General features: G+C 41.4%; 1 protein-coding gene across 1 annotated transcript in view; it reads left to right on the top strand.

Moving 5' to 3' along the window:
- Positions 1 to 22548, top strand: part of OTOGL (otogelin like) — a 107113-nt gene that overhangs the window by 28358 nt on the left and 56207 nt on the right. Inside the window, exons 22-27 of the mRNA XM_063134987.1 lie at positions 521 to 595; positions 1755 to 1807; positions 2689 to 2851; positions 5381 to 5488; positions 6406 to 6544; positions 21658 to 21801. Of these exons, the coding sequence (XP_062991057.1) occupies positions 521 to 595; positions 1755 to 1807; positions 2689 to 2851; positions 5381 to 5488; positions 6406 to 6544; positions 21658 to 21801 (682 nt within the window). The remainder of the gene's footprint in view (positions 1 to 520; positions 596 to 1754; positions 1808 to 2688; positions 2852 to 5380; positions 5489 to 6405; positions 6545 to 21657; positions 21802 to 22548) is intronic.

Below are 22548 nucleotides of genomic sequence, written 5' to 3'. Positions count from 1 at the left end.
TTTGCCCTTGTCCATTTACTGAGCACAGTGAGGTACCTCTGTGGTTCTCTCCATGCCAGCTACAAGGGAGAGGGGTAGGGGGCAAGGATCATGGTTTCCTGGCTCATAGCCAGAAAAGCAAACAATGCTATGGTCTCCCAGATGCTGTCTAGGGGCCATAAGATTGCTCTCTTATAAAACTTATTATGTTTAAAAATCATTACAATGGTTGACAGATTGCCAACCATGCAGTTCATTCTAATACAACAATATAGAAATGCAATAAATAAATACCAGTGGTGCTGATAAACTGTCTGTGAACAGAAAGAAAATGTCATTTTCTAAGAACTATCCACATAACACACACAAATACTTCAAAAATATATAAGTTCTAAAATTTAGCAACAAGTCCTATCTGAGGTCATTGTATATATTAATGAGCAAGTCAGTCATTATTTCAAGGGATATGTCTATGATATCCTATTATAATTAGGATATGATAAAAAAATGTATCACATCTTCATAAACTTTGTTTTGCCAGGGCTAGTTGCCGATGTTATTATAAAGGCAGAAGTTTTCAGCCTGGGGAAATTCTGCCTACACCATCAGGCTCATGGTAAGTTCCACTATTAAGAGTTTCATCTTTTATTCGTTATATAAGGTAGCATTGAATCTGCAGGTAGACTTTTGTATATATCACTTTGGATCTGCCGCTCTCAATGTAGTAACAGTTGCTTCTGAAGCTGTTTTAATCTCTTTTAAAGTTTAATATGCTTTTAGTATGGTTTTGCAAATTAAGCTTGCATGCTCCTTGCTGATTTTGTGAACTTTCTTATTGAACAAACCTGTGACGTATGATGGAACAACAGACGCTAGTCATTAACACATTTTGAACTACTTTACTTGCTGAATGTACTGAGGGCTGATTCACGTAACCCCTTCCCTTCTAATGGTGTTACTGTATGGCTGCCAATGCATGGTGGTGATTATCTGGCATGCACAGGTGCAGAAATTTGGCTTTGTGTTTCGGGTGCAAATGTGGACTCATTGTGTTATGCCAAACTCTGCCCAGTTTATGGGTATACCATGGAACAGAGAAACACATAAAGCTGATTTGTATTGAGTCAGACCCTTGATCCATCTAGCCCAGTATTGTCAGCACTGACTGGCAGAAGCTCTCTAGGGTTTCAGGAGGATTTTTTTTCCAACCCCACCTGGAGATGCTGGGTATTGAACCTAGTACCTATTGCCTGCAAAGTATGTGCTCTACCACAGTGAGCCACAGCCACTTTTAAGGGGCTGTGCTTTGAGCTTAGTCCTGGCAAAGTAGATGGAAAGGGGTATATCCTTGCTGACATCTTGAAAAGGCCAGGTGCATGTCCTGACACATCGGAAAAGCGTAGCGAATATTTCAGTGACTACCCCCTTTGCAAATCAGCCCGGTGAACATAGATAAAAATATAGATGGATAAATAGAAATAGCCACTTGCACTGGCCTGAGTCAAAGGGCAACTGAATCGTGTGTCTCTATACAAATTATCTGAACCTGAAGAACCAGGAACAAATACAACTTTAAAATACCATCATGTTTTTGATGTTTAGAATTTAATGATCATTACATCCCTAAGTTGTATTGCTTTTATTTGCATTATTTAAAAATACATTAACATTTCAAAAAAAAATCTATATGATGAACAATTATTTTTACAATTTAGAATTAGGGATATTTTTTTAAAAAAATATTAAAGTATGTGCTTCTTCTGTCCGTTGACTAGCCAGTGTCTCAATGGGACCATGAGATGTACTGAAGCTGCTGCAATTCCTGCAGGTAATTCCCTTTGTTACTTAAGAAGAGTTCTCAAATATTTTTCAGTCACTTTTCTAGTACACTCAGAGAAGTCTGTTGGGTTTGAGCTTGGATTCAAATCTCTGCTCACCTATGAATTTTCTGGGTGGCCTTGAGCAGTCATTCCTTTTCAGCATTGTTCCCATTTCTCTTTAGATCAAGGAACAGAGATCATATATCCAAAGAGACAAGTTTGCTGATAGTTGTATGGCAAAAGCTAGAACATTAGTTTTTGCTCAGCACCTTTGAAACTCTGGTCATTTTTTTTAAAACCCTGCCCCAAGTGGGATTTATGGGATTAATGCCCAATGAACAAAGGACTCCGATCCATGCTAAGGCTTGATCAGTGGTTGTCAAGCAAATATGAAATTTATTTTACTAACCTCAAATTCTTTACAAGGTATAGTATATAATACTTTAGTATTGAATTTTACAAATAATATTTTAGGGTTTCTCATATCACAACTTGGCTGACATGCTCAGAGAAATATTCATCAACGATTTAAGATGTTTAAGAAATTAACTGATGCCTGCAGCACTCACATGACAAATGTAAAGTTTGACATATAAGATGCTGTTTGATCAACACTGCTTTAAAGGTTAACATATCAGATATCATTATTCATGTTTGAAGTCTTTCAAACTGTGTTAATCCACAGTGTAAACCAAAACAACTGAAGGGTTTTAATCACTTAAAAATATAAATGAAGAATTGCATTGTAGCTAGCAGAATATCCCCTTGATCCATATCACTGAAAAATTATGGCATGGACCAGCAAAGACAAGCACTTCTAAGTCAAACTGATTTCCAGTGAGAGGGAAGCAGATGCTGATCTCATGTAGTTTGCATTTTGTATTTGCAGTTCACACATGCCCTGAAGAAAAGATCTACTATGACTGCCGCTCTCATGTGCCTGGCTTGCCATCTGCTGGAGTAAACTGTGAGCTATCCTGTGCAAACCTTGCCATGAACTTCACCTGTGCTCCATCTCCACCATGTGTGAGTGGTTGCATTTGTCCCCCTGGGTAAGCGCTTCTGAGGTCTAGAGGATTGGATTAGGAAATTGTACTTAAGGATTTGATTAATGTTTTTCTGGATAATATTGTTATCCAATATTATATCTGTAATTGAGGGGGGATCTACACTACTGCTTTAAAGCGCATTATAACAGTTTTGACAACTGTTGGGGCCCAGGACACACTGCATATACAGGTTTCAAAATGTTTTCAAAGTGCTTTAAAGCGCTTTAAAAGCAATAGTGTAGATCCCCCCATATTGTGTGGTGAGATGTTTCAGGGGTCAGATTTAGAGGTCTTCATTGACTGCTAGAAACCCATCCATGCACCCCATGTCTACATCATTTGGGGGGTGGGGTCTTTTAAAATTTTGTCTTTTGTGTTTTGGGTTTTTTCCGTCATCATTAAATGAACCTACATACAGATACTTGGAGCATACATGCAGCCCTTTAAAAACGAAAACAAAAAAAGCCTAGAACATCAGTAAAGCTACTCCCTCCATCCTTGGCAATGCCTTGCAAAGATCCATGTTTAAAACAACAACAACAACAACAACAACAACAAACTTAGTTCTTTGGAGATTGTGCACAAGCCCTATCTAGAATTGGAATGCACATATTTCTCTTTAAAAACAGAATTGGAAAAGCCCTTATCTGTAACAATGTGCTGGATTGTAGCTAACACTAATATCATGCCAAGAATACAGTGCGTTGTTGTTGTTGTTGTTTTGTCATTTGGAAAGGCCCTACTGCACATGGGCAAACAATTAAATGCAGCTATATCAAAACTTTCTTTTTTAAAAAACACACACACAACGTTTAAGTTTAAGTACTGTTATTTAATACATCACAAACCTACAGTCTTTGGAACATCATTCATTATCCTTTACTTGCTTTGTATAAGTCATGATGTCAGGCCAAACAAGACGTGTTTCTCTACATTTCTTTTAGGAGCAGCCAAGGTTTTGTTGTTCTGGTAGGAGGCAGGTTTAAGGCACAATCCTATGTGATTGATGCCCGATAGATGGAGGGCTCTGATGTTAGAACCCTCCATCCACCCTAAGCCCTGCCGGCAATGGCCTGGCAGGGCAGGAGGAACGACAGAGGCTTGAACAACCTTGTTGCCCTCCTTTACTGTAGTTATTGCTCGACAGGCCTCTGAGCCACTCTAGCTGTCATGCACTGCTAGGGGCAGAGCCTTAAAGGCCTTTGAATCTGGTGGATCCTCAACAGTCCTCTCTCTGGCATGTCCCTCCCTCTCCAACCTTGGAGCTTGGCTTCAAGAGGGAATCCTTCCGTGGTGGCTGGGGAGATTCACGGTCAGATCTTCTCCTCAGAACTTGGTGCTCTGTCTATGGCACCTCAGATGTTGTCTGGGTACCATAGGCTTGCTCTATTAACTATTTCCCCTGTGTCATTATTCTGATTCATTCTGCTCTCAACTACGTCAAAGGGTCCTTTGACTCCATTAGGAAAATTGTACAGATAACCATTTTTCCCCTAACAGGGCAAATAGCAGGTGATTGAAACTGAGGAAATTGGGGAACCTTCTCTCCAAATATTGGGGTCCCGATCCAATTCCAACTCTCCACACAGATACAAATGCATTTTAAATTGAAAGAGATGGGAGATCCAATCACAGGTTTCCAATATCTCATAAGGTTTGGTCCACAAACTGTCCTCTCTTTCTATATTAATAAAGTGGGTGTTGACCACGTGGACACACTTGGAGGCATAAGAAAAGGTCTCTTATCTTTCGTAGAGGCCCACTAACCTTGCTGAAAACTATTGGGTGATTGGAATGATTCCCATCCCCCCCTCCACACACACACATCTCCAAACACCATCAGGGAAGGGTGGGCACTGTCCTCGTACTGGCAGGGAACACTGGCAGCAAAGAGCGGCATGCAGGTGCAAACCTTTAGCCAACAACAACCGTACACATCTCTAGTCATTATATTTTTTTGGAACAGAGACGGAGCACATAAAAAAACCACACCAGTGCCTTTTACATGTTTATTAAGAAATAACCCCCCTGGTGTTCAGCGCAGCTTACTCCCTGGTAGCTGTGCGAAGGATTGCAGCCTGAAGATCTGTGTTTTCTTTTTTTGTTAAGCTGTTCAAGATCATCACTGGGAAATTATAGGGATATATTTCGTACCAGTTGATATGACTGGTAGACTATTATTTATTATTATTATTATTTATTTATATAGCACCATCAATGTACATGGTGCTGTACAGAGTAAAACAGTAAATAGCAAGACCCTGCCGCATAGGCTTACAATCTAATAAAATCATAGTAAAACAATAAGGAGGGGAAGAGAATGCAAACAGGTACAGGGAAGGGTAAGCAGGCACAGGGTAGGGAAAAACTAACAGTAGAAAGTAACAGTAGAAGTCTGCACAAACTTAACTTACAATGTTATTCAAACAACAAATAGCTGCTTCAGAATTTAAGACTGCTGCTCACAGGAGAGGATTGCAAATGCGTATGGGTGGTTTCCAATTTTAAATTCATGTTTTTGTTAATTCGAAGGATGGCAGAGCATAAAGGAAAATGCTATGTGCCTGACAGTTGTCCATGTACCTGGAAAGACTGGGAATATATGTCAGGTGACGTCATAGCAACCCCTTGTTATACATGGTAGGTGTGCTTTTACTTCATTACAGTTCTTAATGATGCAATGAATTTTAGTATTACATATTTATTTTTATTTATTTGTTACATTTATGTCCTGCCCTTCTTTCTTCTTGCAAGGAACTCAAGGGGGCTTACACGAGCCTCCTCCTCTCCATTTCATGTAAGCCCTTTTGAGTTCCTGTGAGGTAGGTTAGGCTGAGAGTCAGTGATTTGCCCAAAGTCACCCAGTGGGTTTCCATGGCTGAGTGGGGACTAGAACCCTGAGTCCCAATCCAACACTCTAACCACTACACCATAGTGGCTCACATTATGTGATCATACCTTTGTTCTTTGATTTGTGTAACGTTGTGAATAAAAAGCAAAATAAATCACATTTGAAGACATAATAAAACAAATAAAGAAGTTCGCAGACTATTTAAGGAAATAGATGAATGAACGCTGAAAATACTTTACAATGGAACCATATCAAAGAATACTGCAAGTCCTTATAACCCCTTTCCATGTTCAGAACTATAACTTGGTATTTGGTGGTGCACATATCACTTTTAAAGAAGTTGTGTGTAGAGCTGAAACATAACTTGGCCACAAGTCTAGGCACTTCTTTCTTATGTGCAATAAATGTCACTCTCATGTGATTATGTAACAATAAAATAGCACCATGCCATGTGAATTAAATATTGCAAAACATCTTTAGTTTTTACGTTTCTACAAGTCCATTTATGTAATTTGTGTGATGGAATATGCCCTGGATGGGTCTGGCTGTAATATTTGGCAATTGAAATTGGCAATCTATTGTATACAATGCCATTAAAATTGCAGGGGAAGCTTCATGGTTTTATTAAGACTGCTGATGGGGGCTTTCTTGTTTTGAACTCATGGAAGCTCTCCAGTCAAAAGGTCTGGATTTTCTCCCCTCATAGTGTTTGTCGACGTGGGATGTTTAATTGCACTTACTATCCTTGTCCTGCTGTGTGTACAGTCTACGGGGACCGGCATTATTATACCTTTGACGGACTAGAGTATGATTATGTCAGTGACTGCCAGGCTTATTTGGTAAAGGTAGGGAGACTTCTTTTTACCTTTTTCAGTTTCTTCTATGCAGATTATTGTATTGACAAGCATTGCCACCGATTGGACGAATGTATATAGTGGCTTGGGGAGGATAATAGCTACACCTTGCAGAGGGCCTTGTGTGAGGTGAAGGAAATCTGTTGCAAGGCCAAGTCAGGCCCTCCGTTCCACTTTTGGTTAGGAAAAAGACAGAGAAAAGGAGTCAGTGACAGATGCTGTCTACCCATTCCTTACTCCTGAGTATGTTTGTGTGAAAGAGATGATTTTCCTCTGTATGTGGCCATCAGTTCATGATGACTGCATTAGCTTAGTAAGTTATTATAAAATGAGCACAAAGTTGTATCTTACAATGCCAAACTTTCCTGTGATTTTCTTCCTCCTCTTCCTCCTCCTTTGGTGTGTTCGATAGACCAGTTCTTGCCACCCATGGAGTGACATTTGCAATCTGGTTGTCATAGATTTCTCATGGAATGGGGTCACCTGAAAGGAGCCAGTGTGCAATGGACCATGCTGGTTGCAGTTTTATCATTTTGCCAAAGCATGGTGACCATAAAGTACATCATCTTCTCTGAGTTCCTTTTAGGCAAGATAATGAGGTCCATCAGATAAGCGTTTTATTGCACGTTCGTTACTGGGTACTTACAGATTTTCGTGGGTCCCTCTCACAATGTTGTCTGCCTCCCGCCCCTTCTAGCCTTCTTTGCGCAACAAAAAACACCCCAGTAAGTCTGACTTATTTTTAAAGACGGAAGTCGCCGCTATCTCCTGCTGTGTGCAGGAGAAGCAGCAGGATCAAAATGGCCACATGCACGTTGTTTACTTCCTCTTTCAAAAGAGGAAATAACGAGGGACAAACGCGAGGAAGAGAAGCGGTAGTGAGCAAATGCAATTTCCCCTTGTGTGATGACACTCTCAGCTTCAAGGAGATAAGTAGTGCTTAATTTCCAGTAAAAGAGACACCCATCTAAAAACAGTCTGCTCAAGTCTGTCTGAAAACAATGGTAAGCAAACACAATTTCCCCCTATTTTTACATTGTATGTTTAAACAGCAGCAAGCCCAAAGCTGGCACTTTAGAAATAATCTATCCCATAGAAACTAGTGTAAGGAATGCACTGTATAGCAACTGTGTGACACATTATGTTTTGGCCTCCATTTTCATTTTAAAAGAAGTAGTTGTGTTTTTTTTAAATTATGTTGTCAACTTGTATATTTGAGATTTTAGTATGCATAGTCTGTTCAATTACTGAAACTAGAGATACCTTATGCCCTATGGTATCTTTCCATAGCCTTAAATGATCTTGTGACTATGGGCCTTGCTAGACCATGCTGGATAAGCCGGCAGGGAGGCGGGGTGACGGCGCGCTAACTTTAGCACGCACGACGCGCAGGGACTCCGGAAGCCCTGTAGCTCCTGTAGCGTCGGCCATTTTTGTTTTTAATTTAAAGGGGCCATGTGCGCCCCGAAGCCGCCGGACAAGGTAAGTGCCTTTTTTAAAAAAATTAAGTCCCTTCCCACTCCTTCTCCCCCCCCCCTGCCATCCCCGATGCCTCCCTGCCCACTCTTTCCCCACCCGTCCTCCCTCTCCCTGATGCCATCCCGGTGCCCGGCCTTCTCCCCCCCCACTGCCGGGTCCGGCCTCCCCCCCCGGGATCATGCCCCCTGGCCCGATGGGCACAGCGCTTGTATAAGCGCTGTGCCCAGTCCATGGCTTTTCCCGGCTACTCGCGAGTAAGCGAGTAGCCGCAAAAAGCCACGGACCTTGCTAGACATTCCGCAGCCCCGGCCTCAGGCTGGGGCTGCGGAAAAGGTGCACCATAAGCGACTTCGCCTATGGCGCGTTAGGGGAGGCTTCAGCGCGGACTGACCCTGGATTACCCTGTGCGTCATCTGGACGCACAGCAGGGAAACCGGGCCTCACAGCGTGCTAAGGCCTCGTCTAGCAAGGCCCGATGTCTACATTGCAAACCTATACTAGTTTTAAACTGATTAGCTAGCTCTCAAGGAATCCTGGGAATTTTAGCTTTCAAATTACTACTTCCTTAGGAATGCGGAGATCCTTTAAGTTTCCATCCTTAAAAGATCTAAAGATTTTTTTAAAAGGATTTTAAAAATAGAGGTCTTTAGAAACCCTCAAAGAGCCACAATTCCCAGAGATCCTTAGATATTTGCCTTAGCAATATAACTGACTGCGGTTTGTAGTATTTACATGCCCTTTAAGTGTGTCTCTGTTTCTAAGATGACAATATGAATTCCGAGAAAGCAAATGAATAATTTTCCATTCATAGGTATATGCATATTAGTACATGAATATTAGCACATTCCACAGTGTTGTCATCTTATGATACTTATCCTGCCATGGGCATTTTGAGTTCTAAAGTTCAGGAGAGAAGTTGGCATTCAGCAAAACAAGACCCATGGCACATTGCCTGCAGCCCTTTCATCCAACAAGCAAGATGACACGAGTGATGAAAACATTGCTTGTGTAGATTCATGATATTAGAACTAGCCTTGTTTTTTTTTTTAGACAGGTGCAATGCTAGCCCTACCTAAAAGCCTTTTTAGCCTTTGTCGTTGTTGTTTTTTCCAAAAAAAGGGTGATCTGCTATTTCATAATAGCTAATTTGTTCTTAGTCTTTGGACTGCATAGGGCTGTTGAAGGATTTTTCTGGCCTTACAGAAAGATAGTTGACTTTAGTCTAGACCAGGTATTCTCAGACAATGTCATGATGCATCTTCCTGGGAGAGCTTATTGTTGATCTGGGAAGGCAAATCCCAAGCAGAGGAAAGTAGCAGGGTCAGTAAGGCAAGCAAAAATACTACAGAAAACAGGGATTACTCTGTTGGCCTCCTACATATTCAATCTTTCAGAGCCAATGTGGAGTACTGGGTAGTCAAGATTCATCACAGTCACTTGTCACATTTGCACAGCAATTCACACCACTTTCCCAGCTCCAAAGTGAGGAGGAAGACTGTGGATTGTTTAACAGCTGTGTATCAAAAATTCTTGGAAAGTCTTCACCACATATGGTCAAATCGGCACCCCTCTCCCCCTGCTGACCCAAATAGTACCCTCTGGCACCCCATAGTTCAACTTCCAGTGGGGCAAAGCCCAGTCATCTAAAGTGATTTTCTGGAACTGACCACTTTAAAACGGTGCCTCCAACCCATGGAGATAGTCCAGGACGATACAGTGGTCAACAGTATGAAATGCTGCTCCCTAAGAAGGTCATCTGTCTGGGTGACCAAGGCCTATTCCATCTCGAACCTAAACCTGAACCCAGACTGGTTGGAAGAGACCTCGGTTCAAATCTCTACGTGGTCATGAAGCTCATTGTGTGAATCTGAGCCAGTCACTTACTGATATAGGCTGTGTCTACACTACAAACACAAAACAGTTTTAGATCAAGGAATCTTGGGAATTGCACCTTCCAAATTACTGCTACTTTAGGAATGCTGAGAATTCTCTAATAGGATCCTTAGCATCCTCACAGAGCCTTAATTCCCAGAGATCCTTAGATGGGTGCCCTAGCAGTTTAACTGACTTTGGTTCCTGACTGTTAGAACAGTACAACAATGGAACCAGTTACCTAAGGAGGTTGTGGGCTCTCCCACACTAGAGGCCTTCAAGAGGCAGCTGGACAACAAGGGATGTATCAGGGATGCTTTAAGGTGGATTCCTGCATTGAGCAGGGTTGCAGTGAAGATAGAATGGGAACCGTGTGCTATCCTTGGAGGAAGAACACAATAATGATAGATGATCACAGTAGTACTGTATACAGTTCTGTGAGGCACTGATTGCATAGGACTAAAGACTAACATTTTGAGTGGTGATGTGAATTTCCTTGATCTTGAAAATGCAGTGTAATTTGCTCCACTTTCTCACCTACTTAGCTGCTTTTGCTGAAGGGATAAATAACTCATTCCTGATATGAGTTGAGGAAGAAGGCACAGGCACCACAGTGCAGTATTTGAGAAGTTTTGCTGCTTGACTCATTGCTGAACACTAGAAGGATGATTTCCCTAATAGTGATTTGGATCCATATTTCTGTCTTTTTTCCTTTGTTTTGTAGTCAGCGCCAGTCCGTTTACCTGGCAGGTGTTCGATTTGGCCATGTGCCTTTTGGAATCCGATGTGCTTTGTTTAATCTGTTGCCTTTTGATTGACCACGACATCCTGCTGGAGCAAAGCAGCTTATTAAAGTTTAATGTGTTCCACCTGTTTGTATTAAGAAGAAAGAACTTTACGGGGGGTGGTGGTGGTGGTAAAGTTGTCAGCAAAATGAATGGTTTTTGTTTTTATATCAGAAATGCTATTTTAACTTATAGGACGATGGTCTGTTCAGACTGCTTGTTTTAAGATAACATTCAGCAGCTGAAAGGTCTTAGTATACTATCTCTGATTATGGGAAATCCACTCCTATGCTCTGCAATACAGACCATGGGATTGGGCTCAGGTGGGAACCGGCTTGGAGAATATTAGTGTTGGTATTGCCACTTAAATAGAGACTATATCTGAGGAATACATGTGTGGAAAGGAGTTATGGGAGTAGCATTTTGTATACTTTTTAAAATGTCCACTGTTTTTAACTTTTGTAAACCGCCCAGAGAGCTTCGGCTATGGGGCGATATATAAATTTAATAAATAAACAAACACATATAGGGAGTGCCAGGTTCGGGTAGATTGGATTAGCAAGTAGTCTCCTGCTCACCCCCATTTTAGCCACACACAAACTTTCCCCAAAGTTGAAGAAGATATTTGATGCCGTTATTTTCAGAAATTAATTCAAGAATTATTTGGGTCATTTTATGTGAACAAACAGAAACCATAGTTCGGTGGAAGTTTATGTTTGGTGTGTCCCGAGTTTCATCTCCGGGCAAGGTTGGCAAAGACTTCCATTGAAGTTTAGGAACTAAACAGTCAGCAGCAGATGTGGATCTGGGCTCCCAGACCACTGCAAAACAGGTGCAAATTGGTTGGTGAGGATCAGATTTGCAGTGGAGAAGTGGGTAGCAAAAGGAATTTGTAACAGTCTGCTCAGCCAGTGCTTTCCCTTCCAGTCTCCACCTCATTACTACTTTCCCCCTGAGCCAAGGTTCCAGGAGCATGTGGGAAAAGGGGCTCCAGGAAGAGGATCGTAGACCGAAAGCTTTGGAAGAGTGAAGTGTAAAGAACTCCTTCCCACCAATACTGCTGTGCTGCAAATGGCATCTTCTGCTCCTTTACTTTGCAACCATTCATTCTGGGTTTCCAGAATGTCTAGTTGGCCTGAGACCGCAGCCTTCTTCTTGCATTGCTCATGCACTGGGCTCTCATGTGCAAGGAAGAACAGGGCATAAAAGAAGGACTGTATGGGCATCCTGATCATGTGGAGCCCCTACACATGAGCAGCTGCTCAGGTGGAGGGGGCCCTTTTCAAATATCCATAGACTTCAAGGTTGGGGCTAGCTTAGCGATATGATGTTGAGGTGGAGCTACTGGCACAGCCCTGCTTCTCCTCCTCTACAAATGATGTGTAAGGAGGGCTTGCATGTAAGAAGCTAGATTTGAGCTCTGTATAAAAGGCAACATATCGGATTAGATAGTCTGTCTGGCTAGCTCCTTTATGGTCCTTCATCGTCAATGAACTTTATGCCACATAATGTCTATAATTATCATTTCAGAGTAGCAAAAAACTTCAAAATATATTTTGGTTGCCCCCATTATATCCTTACCCAGGTATTCAAGAAATCTGTCTATATTAATTAATCCTTTCATAGAAGAAATGCCTTGTATATCTCCTAATAAATGTATTCAACTTTAAGGTGCCACAGGACTCTTTGTTGTTTTTACTGCAACAAGACTAAGGCTTGGATCCAACTCTGTGGTCATCCTATAATGTCTGCTACTTATGCATACATTTAAATGTCAGGTCATCCAAGTCTTCTATGACCATTAACATTTATTAAGATGATTAGTACATGAAAGACCTCAACACAATACATTCAGGCCAAAACCACCAAACACTGAGAGATCTACACTATTGCTTTAAAACGGTTTATAACAGTAATGACAACGGTTGGGGCCCAGGACACACTGCATATACAGTTATCAAACAGTTTTCAAAGTGCCATGTCCTGCTTGGTGTAGACTGCCTCTTGCTAGTTTTACTTTCACATTTGCTAGATGATCATTTCCTATAATTCTCTTAAAGTAAACAATATACCTCGCATCTGCTAATACAACAGAAATTGCTAGAGGAACAGATTTCCTCTCCTTTCTGCAGTCCCCCAGACTCCCCAAACCTGTTCCAGTGGGGGGGGGGTGATGCGGGGGGGGGGGGGAAAGGACAAGGGCATCCTGTCATATGAGCAAAAGTCCCATTCCATAGTTCTGCTCCTGCCATACTTGGATTCAACCCTAACATGACTATCCTTCTACAAGTTGTTACTCTGCTAAGTCGTAACATTTTTGTGAGGAGCCCTCCTAAAATGGGTGAATTGATTGACAAACCATTCTCCTAGTGATTACATTTATCATGGGTGCATTTTCTTCTTCCCATTGATCTGCTCTTTCCTGTTTTCCACTTATTCCACCTTTCTTCGGTAGGCAGAAGATCTGATTACAATTGGCACTGGGTTTACATTCTTCTGGCTAAATCTACTTCAGATCAGCAATTTCAGGCTCATTTACCTTTATATACCTGGGTCTTTCAGACCATTAAGTGATTCTGTTAATAATTCAGTTTTGCTCTTCAGTGTTTCGGTCTCCAGCGTTTCTTTTAAATTGTGCAGACAAACAGGAAGAGCTGTCCCCAAAAATGGCTGGAGGAAGAGAGAGATCTATGGCAGATGATGTAACAGACACATTGTAGTATCCATTAAAGAGATCCAGCTATTCAGAAATGACAACAGAGCCTGGAGAAAGGAGCATTCATCACCCTGCCCTAGCTTTTTGACACTTATGATCTACTAACTGTCTACTAAACTTCACCAGCTTGCTAAGTGATCAACAGAGCTTTGTACAGCCACTCTCTGTTATGCCACCCCCACCCCCCATTACGCTCTCTCTATCTCTTCTGAATCTTGCAAAGGTTTGCATAGTGGAGTTGCAACGTCCGAGTTACTGTGCCTGGTTAATAAAATTGTATCTTCTGGTATTTGGGGAAGATGTAAACTTCCTTGATCTTTCTTTTCTACTTGTGGTCACATCCTGTACCTGTCATAGTCTAGGCTACTTTCTTTTGTTCGTATTCTAGGAGTATTTCACCTTAAGCTTCTTAGTTTTCACCTTGAGTTTTAGTTGCACTTCTGCAGCATGTTGGACCCTCTCCAATTCTTGAAGGGCTTTACTTTAACCTTGCAAAGGCTGCTCTGTTCTCAGACCTTAACGTTCCTATCGGCATTGCTGCATTGCCTTTGTCTCCACCTAGAGGAACATGTAATGGAAAAAAAGCATGTGCTGAATATGGATCTTTTAAAAGCAGTAAAAAATCAACACTCAGCCTGTAGTCCAGATGGGGATGTAAGGAGTATATTTGGAGTTTGGTTTTGTCATTTTCTGTATAGCTCCAAGTCAATGTAAGAAGCTGGTTCTGAGCAGCTCTTTTGGTTCCAGCAGTGGATAAAGCTCCTTGAGTTCTTAATGTAATTTTTTATTAACTAAGGCTGCAATCCTAAATGCATTTACTGGTAGCAAATCCCATTGAACTCAGTGGTTGATTGCACTTATTCAGGAATTCCCGCTGATTTCAATAGACCGTGCTTGCAAGGAAGTTCAATTAGAATTGTGGCCTCAAGTCTGAGAGTAAAGGAATGGAACCTGTTCCACAGAGAGATAAAGAAATGCATCTGTACAGTACTAATGAATGTATGTAAAATAGATTTCTGGCCATTTAAAAGTTCATTGTCACATCTGTGTACCTGTTCTCCCCTGCTCCATTCCTTATTCTGCTTTTCATGAGAACAAAACATTTATGAAACATAAATATACCTTAACTGTTTTACAGAATTCTGGCAGAAAGGAGAACAGGGTATATTTCTTAATGTAAAATAGCTTATTTAGGAGAGGTTTTAATGGTATTGGGGGTGGGGAGCCAGGATTTCACCTGTTGTGCTATGTATGTCCCTACTGTAGCACATTGCTGCAGATTGTATCACCTGAAAATGGATACCTGAGCATTCTCAAACCTTAATCTTGGGACTCTAGTGTTTTTAATTAGGAAAGGATTGCTGTAATGTAATCCAATAAAATACCAAATCTAATGCTAAGCAGGATAAAACTAAATGATATGAAAGAGAACTGTTTATAGTGATTGTATTCTTTAGAACTACATGAATTATCTTCTCATACTGCACAATTAATAATAGTTATTGATGTCAAAGAACAGTAAGATAGCTGGCGGTGTTTTATAACTTATCTATTTTGATAACTTGAATACATACCCATTCCTTGCATTAGAACTTTTACAAGAGTTACTAAATGCCCATTTCCCTCTATTTATTGAATAGGAATGCACTGGAATTTTTTTTAATAAAGAAACTGAAGTGAACACTTAAGTACACAGCTGTGTATTTTGTTCATACTATGGATATTGTTTCTTTATATACAACAGTTACTTTGATTGTCGAACACCCATATATATATATATATATATATATATATATATATCACTTTGTCCCAAATCCTGTTACTTGTATTGTCAGTAGCTTCTCCCTTCCCCTGCCATATCACCATCCACCCAGCTCCAAGATACATAATTTGGCCCAAATATCTGAAGTAGTGCCTTCTCCCGAACCATCCTGCTTATGCACTAAAATCATCAGAAGAGGCCCTTCTTAGAGTTCCATCATTAGGCATTTTAAGAACTGTTTTTAGTGGTTTTAGATCTTGACAATTTTTAATTTTTGCTCCTGTTTTCCCTCTGCTGTGATGAGGACTTAGTGTTGTTTAGGTGCTGGTGAGGTCTGGATTGCAGGGTTCATTTATGGATTCAGCAAGGTCAGGTTTCAGAAACAAGAATTGACCAACATCACAGAAAGCCGGAGGGATTTCAGGCCTTGCGTCGAGAGATGAAACCAAGCAAAAGCTCTTCTGCTTTTGCGCCATTATATAAAGGCTTGTTCAAAGCTACTTGACAGACAGGTCCACACTTCCAAGTTCCCAGAGAGTAAGCTACTCCCTGGGAACTTCTGACAGAGATAAGCTTGCAGAGACATTGACATTCTCAAACTAATTGCAGAGACATTGACATTCTCAAACATTGGCATTCTCAAACATTGACATTCTCAAACTACCTGACCTACACCTGACAGGAGCTGACCCCAGGGGTATTTCTTGAGAACTAATCCTGGGGAGATGGAAGCCTCATGACACCTTTTTGTGTCTGAGTTTTATCTCATTAACTCTGGAGCCTCTACCTTTGAGGACAAGGGGTTAGGATCCTCTCAGACCAAGGGTTCAGAGTTCTAGCCCATGACAGTTTTACCTAGGTTTTTATGTGCTATAGTGTTTTCACTTTTTGTTGCTGGTTTTATCTTGCTTTTATGATGTGCTGTTTTTATTGTTTCATTGTTTGCATTTTATGTTTTTAAACTTTTAATGTATTGTACACCACTCAGAAAACCAGCATTATTAGATGGCTTGAAAGTACAATAAATAAGTAAAATAAAATAAAATGATGCATCTACAAAAGAAAGATCCTTCACTGTAATGGTGCCGCAATTTTGGTATGTCCTCTCAAAGGTGGTACAACTGGCACTAACACTACTCTTTCCAGGGTCAGGTCAAAATATTTTTAGTTGCTCAGGCATTTTAAATTAATAGTATTCTTTGCTAGTTGAATAGTTGTATGCCTCATAATTTTCTTTTATTAATGCTTTAATTTTTATTGTCATAGAAATATGATAATATTGTATTTGTATTTGAAATTTTATATATACAACCCCGGAGTCCCTTTTTGATCAAGGTGCTGTTCAAATTTTAAAAAGAATAAATAAATATGAAGAAATACTTTGTTCTGTTTGTCCTGAACCCACTGCCAATCTTCCAAGGGTTTAGTATTATGAGGGAGGTTAGGGTGGAATTTCTTTAAGTCTCTGTTATGCATACTCTCCATGAGGCAAAATGAGATACTGTGCTAAGTCTGATTTGATATGTTCTATATGAAAATAAATTATTTTTGGTGTACAAGGAATGAGAGAGAGAGAGAGACTGAGATAGGATGGATCGTTTTGTACTATGTCCAGTCTTTTTTCACTTTCACCAGTGGTTGCAATGGGAAATACTTTCTGCTGCTTATTTCATATTCATTTTTTAAAAGTTATAGTCACCTGAAAAATATGAGATGATTTTTTCTTATTTAATATTTTGATTTAAAAAGTAGTTTATGATTAAAATATGGTTATGTTGATTATAAAAACCCATTACTATTAAGCTAACATTTGGGACATACAAGTATTTTTATTTATTTATTAGCTGGTGCAGCTAACTGCAAATGATTTTAGAAAACCTGTGTTTTAGCCAACATGTTACAGGTAAAAAAGAAAGTAAACCAAAATAACCATAAAATTAATAAAAACTAGGGGTGTGCACGGACCCCCCGCTCCGCTTCACTTGCAGATCCGCCATTTTCCGGATCGGGCCGCTCCGCCCCGCCCCCACTCTGCCCACTTCCGCTCCGCTCCGCTCGGAGCTCCGGATCCGGATCCGGAGCTCCGTTTCCCCCCCCCATAGGCTTGCATTGAAAGCTAAAAAATTATACAACTTTTTTTCTGTTCAAGTTAGAAACCTCACGTTTGGCACCATGACACCTCATGGGGGTATACACACGCACGCCAAGTTTCAAAGCAATCCCATCATCCCCTGATTTTTGGGGAATTTTTGAAAATCGGGCACCCCATTCACACCCCTTTCCATAGCTCCGTCAATTTGCACGTTAGAAACCTCAAACTCGCCACCATGAAAGCTTATCCAGGGATACATACGCACGCCGAGACTCAAGGCAGTCCCATCATCCCCTGATTTTTGGGGAATTTATGAAAATCCAACACCCCTTTCCATAGCTCCGTCAATTTTGCACGTTAAAAAAAAACCTCAAACTCACCACCATGAAAGCTTATCCAGGGATACATACGCACGCCGAGACTCAAGGCAGTCCCATCATCCCCTGTTTTTGGGCGGGGCTTAAACCTGCAAAATTTGGAACTTCCAAAACTCCAAGTGAGCGCAGGAAGGACTTCTCCCCTGAGTCAAAGTCACACACACACAACATCCCTGCGAGGTGGGCAGGGGAGGAGGGAGGGAAGGCAGGCAGGCATGCAGCTGGCATTTCTGGGGGCATAAGGAAGTGAGCCAAGGATAAGCCAGTAATGCATATAAAATGGAATAAATCAATAAATAAACAAAGGAGGGGTGGAATTAAAAGCAGCAGTGTTGCTCAATAAACAGCAAGAAGATTTTTTTTAAAAAGGCTATATCTGTCTTTTACCAGCAATAGGGGGACGTGCCCAGGGGAGGGGGAAGCAGCTGCCAGTTCAACTCAAGACAGCCACCAACAGCTCTGAGATTAAGAAGTAAACGCTCACTTCAACTCATAACAGGCATCGCTCCACCACTAAAAAGTGAACATTCACTTCAACTCATGATAGGCATTGCTCCACCGTTTTACTCTCTTTGGAAGGCTCTAATGGCCTTCCAGTGCAGGAGAGAGTGGGGGCACGTCCACGATGAGATGCCCTAGGGGAGCTCATCCCCTTGCACCACATCTTTTCAGTTGTTCCCCAAAGTTAGGGTGGGTAGCAGTGCTGTGTTTCTATCTCTTATTCTTGGCTTAGTATATGATTTCAGGTTGTGTTTGTGCATTTGGTGGGGCTACTGTGTTAAAAAACACGGGGAAAAGCCCGTTCAGATGAAGAAAGAGAAGTTTCCCAGAATCCCAAGTTACCTGTTTTGCCTATGCCCTCCTCTAACTTTGGGATCATCATGACCGGGAGCTGACTCTGCCCCTCAGCCCTTTGAAAAAGGTATTTTTCCCGCCAATTTTTTAAAAACTTCTAGTGCGCGACCCGTACGACTCAGAAAGTTGAGAGTAGTCTCAAAATGACCCCCATCCACGACTCTCTGTGCACAAGAATTTTCAGAATGATAGCTTAAACCCCCCCCAGTTATCCCCGATTCTTTCCCTCAATGCAATCCTATGGGCGAAAAGCCGAAAACGCCGTTTGAGCCGCGCGGTTGACCCGATTTTCAAAAAAATATAGTACGCGACCCACACAACGCAGAGAGGTGAGAGTGGTCTCAAAATGACCCCCATCCACGACTCTCTGAGCACAAGAATTTCCAGAACGATAGCTTCAAAAACAACCTAGTTATGCACGATTATTTGCCGCAATGCAATCCTATGGCGAAATGTTTTCAAGATGGCGACCGGAGCGCTCCACCTGAACTAGGAGCTCCGAAAAATGGTCGCTTCTCTTCGCCTTGCTTCTAGGGGTCCGCAGTCCGCTCCTACTCCGCCTCTGGGTAAGGTGGAGCAGGCCAATCCGCTACTGCTTCTACGCTCCTAATCGGAGCGGATCACACCCCTAATAAAAACATTAAAGTAGTGGCGATTTGTTCTTCCGGTTTAATTTTTTTTCATCCAAAGGGAATAAAGTTCCTTATTTTATGCAGCTATGATGAACTAAGGTCTGAAAATACAGGCGTACTGCTGAGTTTTTGGTTGCTTGCCCAGGATTCTGTTTCTCTTTCTCCATTGCCTAGCAACACCATACTATCACAAATAAATTGATGCTAAGTTGGAAAAGGCTTGTTTTGGTAATTTAGTGGGAAGATAGGAGCTAGGTTACGGCGGGGGGGGGGGGAAGCGTTTTGGTTTTTTAATTTTCTATCAGAGTAACTTGGCTTCAAATGACAGACGATGGTACTTCCTTCTTTGTGCTTTACCTTAAAAGGTAAATGTAGCTCTTTTTCAGGAAGTGAGGGTGTAAAAATGGCATTTTCTCACTCGTCTTTCTCTAGTCTTGGGGGGGGGATTCCACACGTCGTACTGAGGGCGCTTCCATGTGCCCCCAGTGCGCCCCCAAAGCGATTGTGTAGCTTGCCTTTCAAAGAGACGAGGAAGAGGCGTCCTTGCCGCCGCCACCACCCACCTTCCTCCTCGCCGGCCAGGTCCGACCCGGCCAGCGAGGAGGTAGGTGGGTGGCGGCAGCGGCAAGGACGCCTCTTCCTCGTCTCTTCTCCAGGCAAGCTACACGATCGCTTTGGGGGCGCACTGGGGGCGCATGGAAGCGCCCTCAGTACGACATGTAGAATCCCCCTTGTATTGCAGCGAGGCTGGAGGTGGTATCCCCCCTTTGCCATAGCCTTATTTTATATACAAAAATAAGGAGTGCCTTATTTTTGTATACAAGTTGTAGAATGTCCCAAGTTCTATTCCAAAATACACAAAGGCTGCAGTTGATAATAACCAAATATCAAGAATGCCAACAGGCACACAACTGCGTAACGATTTTAACAATACAGTCAGGCAGCATTGGTATACAGAGTCACAATAATGACGTCTTTTTTATATAGTTATATCAAATAGAACATTTCAAAACATACAAAATTATAAAGATGACCAAACATAAGGCAAATAGTTGCTTCTTATGATACCTTGACAATAAAATATAACAACAGACTAACTATTATTGATATACTGTATTATTAATTATAACAGGATTTTCAGCTGGGGCATAAGAAAGAATTTTCCTATCTGTTAACTGGAAGTTACTTAGGGAGTACTATCTTCTGTCGACACCCCCACGGCTCTTGAAGGCACACGGCGACTTGGAAGAGTATACATCTGAGGAAGTCTGAAATGAAATGATGAAACGGGAAAAGATAACTGGAATCCTGTTATAATCAATAATACAGTAACAGTATATCAATAATAGTCTGTTGTTATATTTTATTGTCAAGGTATCATAAGAAGCAACTATTTGCCTTATGTTTGGTTATCTTTATAATTTTGAATGTTTGAAATGTTCTATTTGATATAACTATATAAAATAGAAGTCATTATTTTGACTCTGTATACCAACACTGTCTGACTGTATTGTTAAAATTGTTACGCAGTTGTGTGCCTGTTGGCATTCCAAGTTCTATTCCAGGCATCTACAGTTAAAGCATCTCGGGTAATGGGACTGGGAAAGACACCTACCTTATAAATTGGAAAGCTTCTGCCAGGCAGAATAGACAATGCTGTCCTGGATGGATCAAAGGGCGGGGAAACGCACCTTCCCATGTTCAGATGATGGGCCGGAATTCTGTTTGGGTTGGGTTGTACAGTGAGAAGTATCTATTCAGCTTCCCCACAACCTGGTGTTCAACATGGTGCTTTACAGATATTTTGGCCTGCAATTCCCATGGAGGGCCACTAGCTGCCCAACCCTGCCTTAGAGTTTTTATATGGTTTGGGGTGGCCCAAAGTATCTTGTCGGATTCACACCTCCACTTCCGTATTCATTTCTGCCTATGTTGGGTGTTATCTGCATGGAGACCCCATGTTTGAAAGTGCCTTGTATCCCAGCAAGATGTTGGGTCAGATGCGAGGCTGTGGCATCTTAGATGCCACTCTTCTTAAGGTTTGGGTATATGACTGAATGGCCCCAAACATATTGTGAGATACACACCCCAAGTTCCTTATTTATTTGTACATATTTTGCCTATTATTGGCATGGGCCCACAGAGTTGGCAGTGTTTTGCACCCAAACAAAGCATTGTGATTTGGGTGCAAAACAGTATGCCAGTATGCAAGACAGGAACGGACTATTCACATTCTTCTTAAGTAACTTGGTTCCAGCCAGTTCAAGTTAAAACATGGCCCACTTATATATCATGCAACCCAATGGCTAACATTTATTCCTTTGACTGCACTCTGGCTGATTTGGGTTTATATCTAGGTCAACCTGACATAACTTGGTTTAGAACAGCATTAACTCAAGCTGACCCAGAAAACAGCCCAAGGCAGCTGGTGTCCAGTTAAGGGAATGGGATCCAAATTGCCTGTAGATTTGTTATGTGGATGTTGCAGTGATGTATAACTGTGTTTGTACATAACAAACCTTTCTCCTTCACAGGGTGTTGGCAATTCAAACTTGTCCATAATCGTTCAGAACAAGAAGTGCTTTGATAATGACATTGTTTGCTCAAAGAATGTTTTTATTTCTGTTGGAGATGCTGAGATTTTTTTAAGTGAACCCCCAGATGTACAGGTAAGTTCTGTTCCCCCCTTTTTTGACTTGCCCTTTATTTACTGAACTATTTGCTGAGTGGAGATGATGGGAGATGTAGTTCAACTTATCTGAAGGTCACCAGGGTGAGGAAGGCTGGTTCACAAATCTAATAACAGAAGGTCAAAGTTTTCCCATTTTCTTCTTCCCTGCTCTCCTCCTGCCCCCCCCCCCCCCGGCTGTATAATGAGCATTCCACTGGATATCACAGAACTTCTCTGCCCCCAGGGAAAATCTTCCCCTTTTAGTTCCCAGCTACAGGGTTTCCACCAAATGATTTGAAATAACTTTCAGTTAAAAACAAAAAGTTTAAAAGAAAAACCATGATGGTCATAAGGCTAGGAGCAATGTCAGAATTGCCCTATCAAACTTCTAAACTCTGTCATCTGGGTTTGTCAACAGAAGGAATATCTTTTATATTTTGGTGATAGGAAAAGCCATATTTTCTTATCAGAGTCCCCCTGGGATGTGAGAAGCCAAAACCTATTTTGTTGTTGTTGAAAACAGCTATTAAAGGTCCATGACCACCCTTTTCAGGGCAGGAATTGACAATCTAAAGGTCTACCTTTCATATTAACGTTTGATGTGGTAAAGTAATTTTACCGCATCACATCCATGTGCTCAACATTTCATTTGAACATACCCTCAGATGTTGTAGCCTGATATTGACCACATCTAGTACAACTTTAGTTTTCAGTAGATCTCAGTCATGTAGGCCACAATCCAGATGGCTGCTTC

The sequence above is a fragment of the Elgaria multicarinata genome, chromosome 9 (assembly GCF_023053635.1).
Source record: "Elgaria multicarinata webbii isolate HBS135686 ecotype San Diego chromosome 9, rElgMul1.1.pri, whole genome shotgun sequence".
NCBI lineage: Eukaryota > Metazoa > Chordata > Lepidosauria > Squamata > Anguidae > Elgaria > Elgaria multicarinata.
Note: the sequence above shows the minus strand (reverse complement) of the source record. Positions and strands in the feature narration are given on the sequence as shown.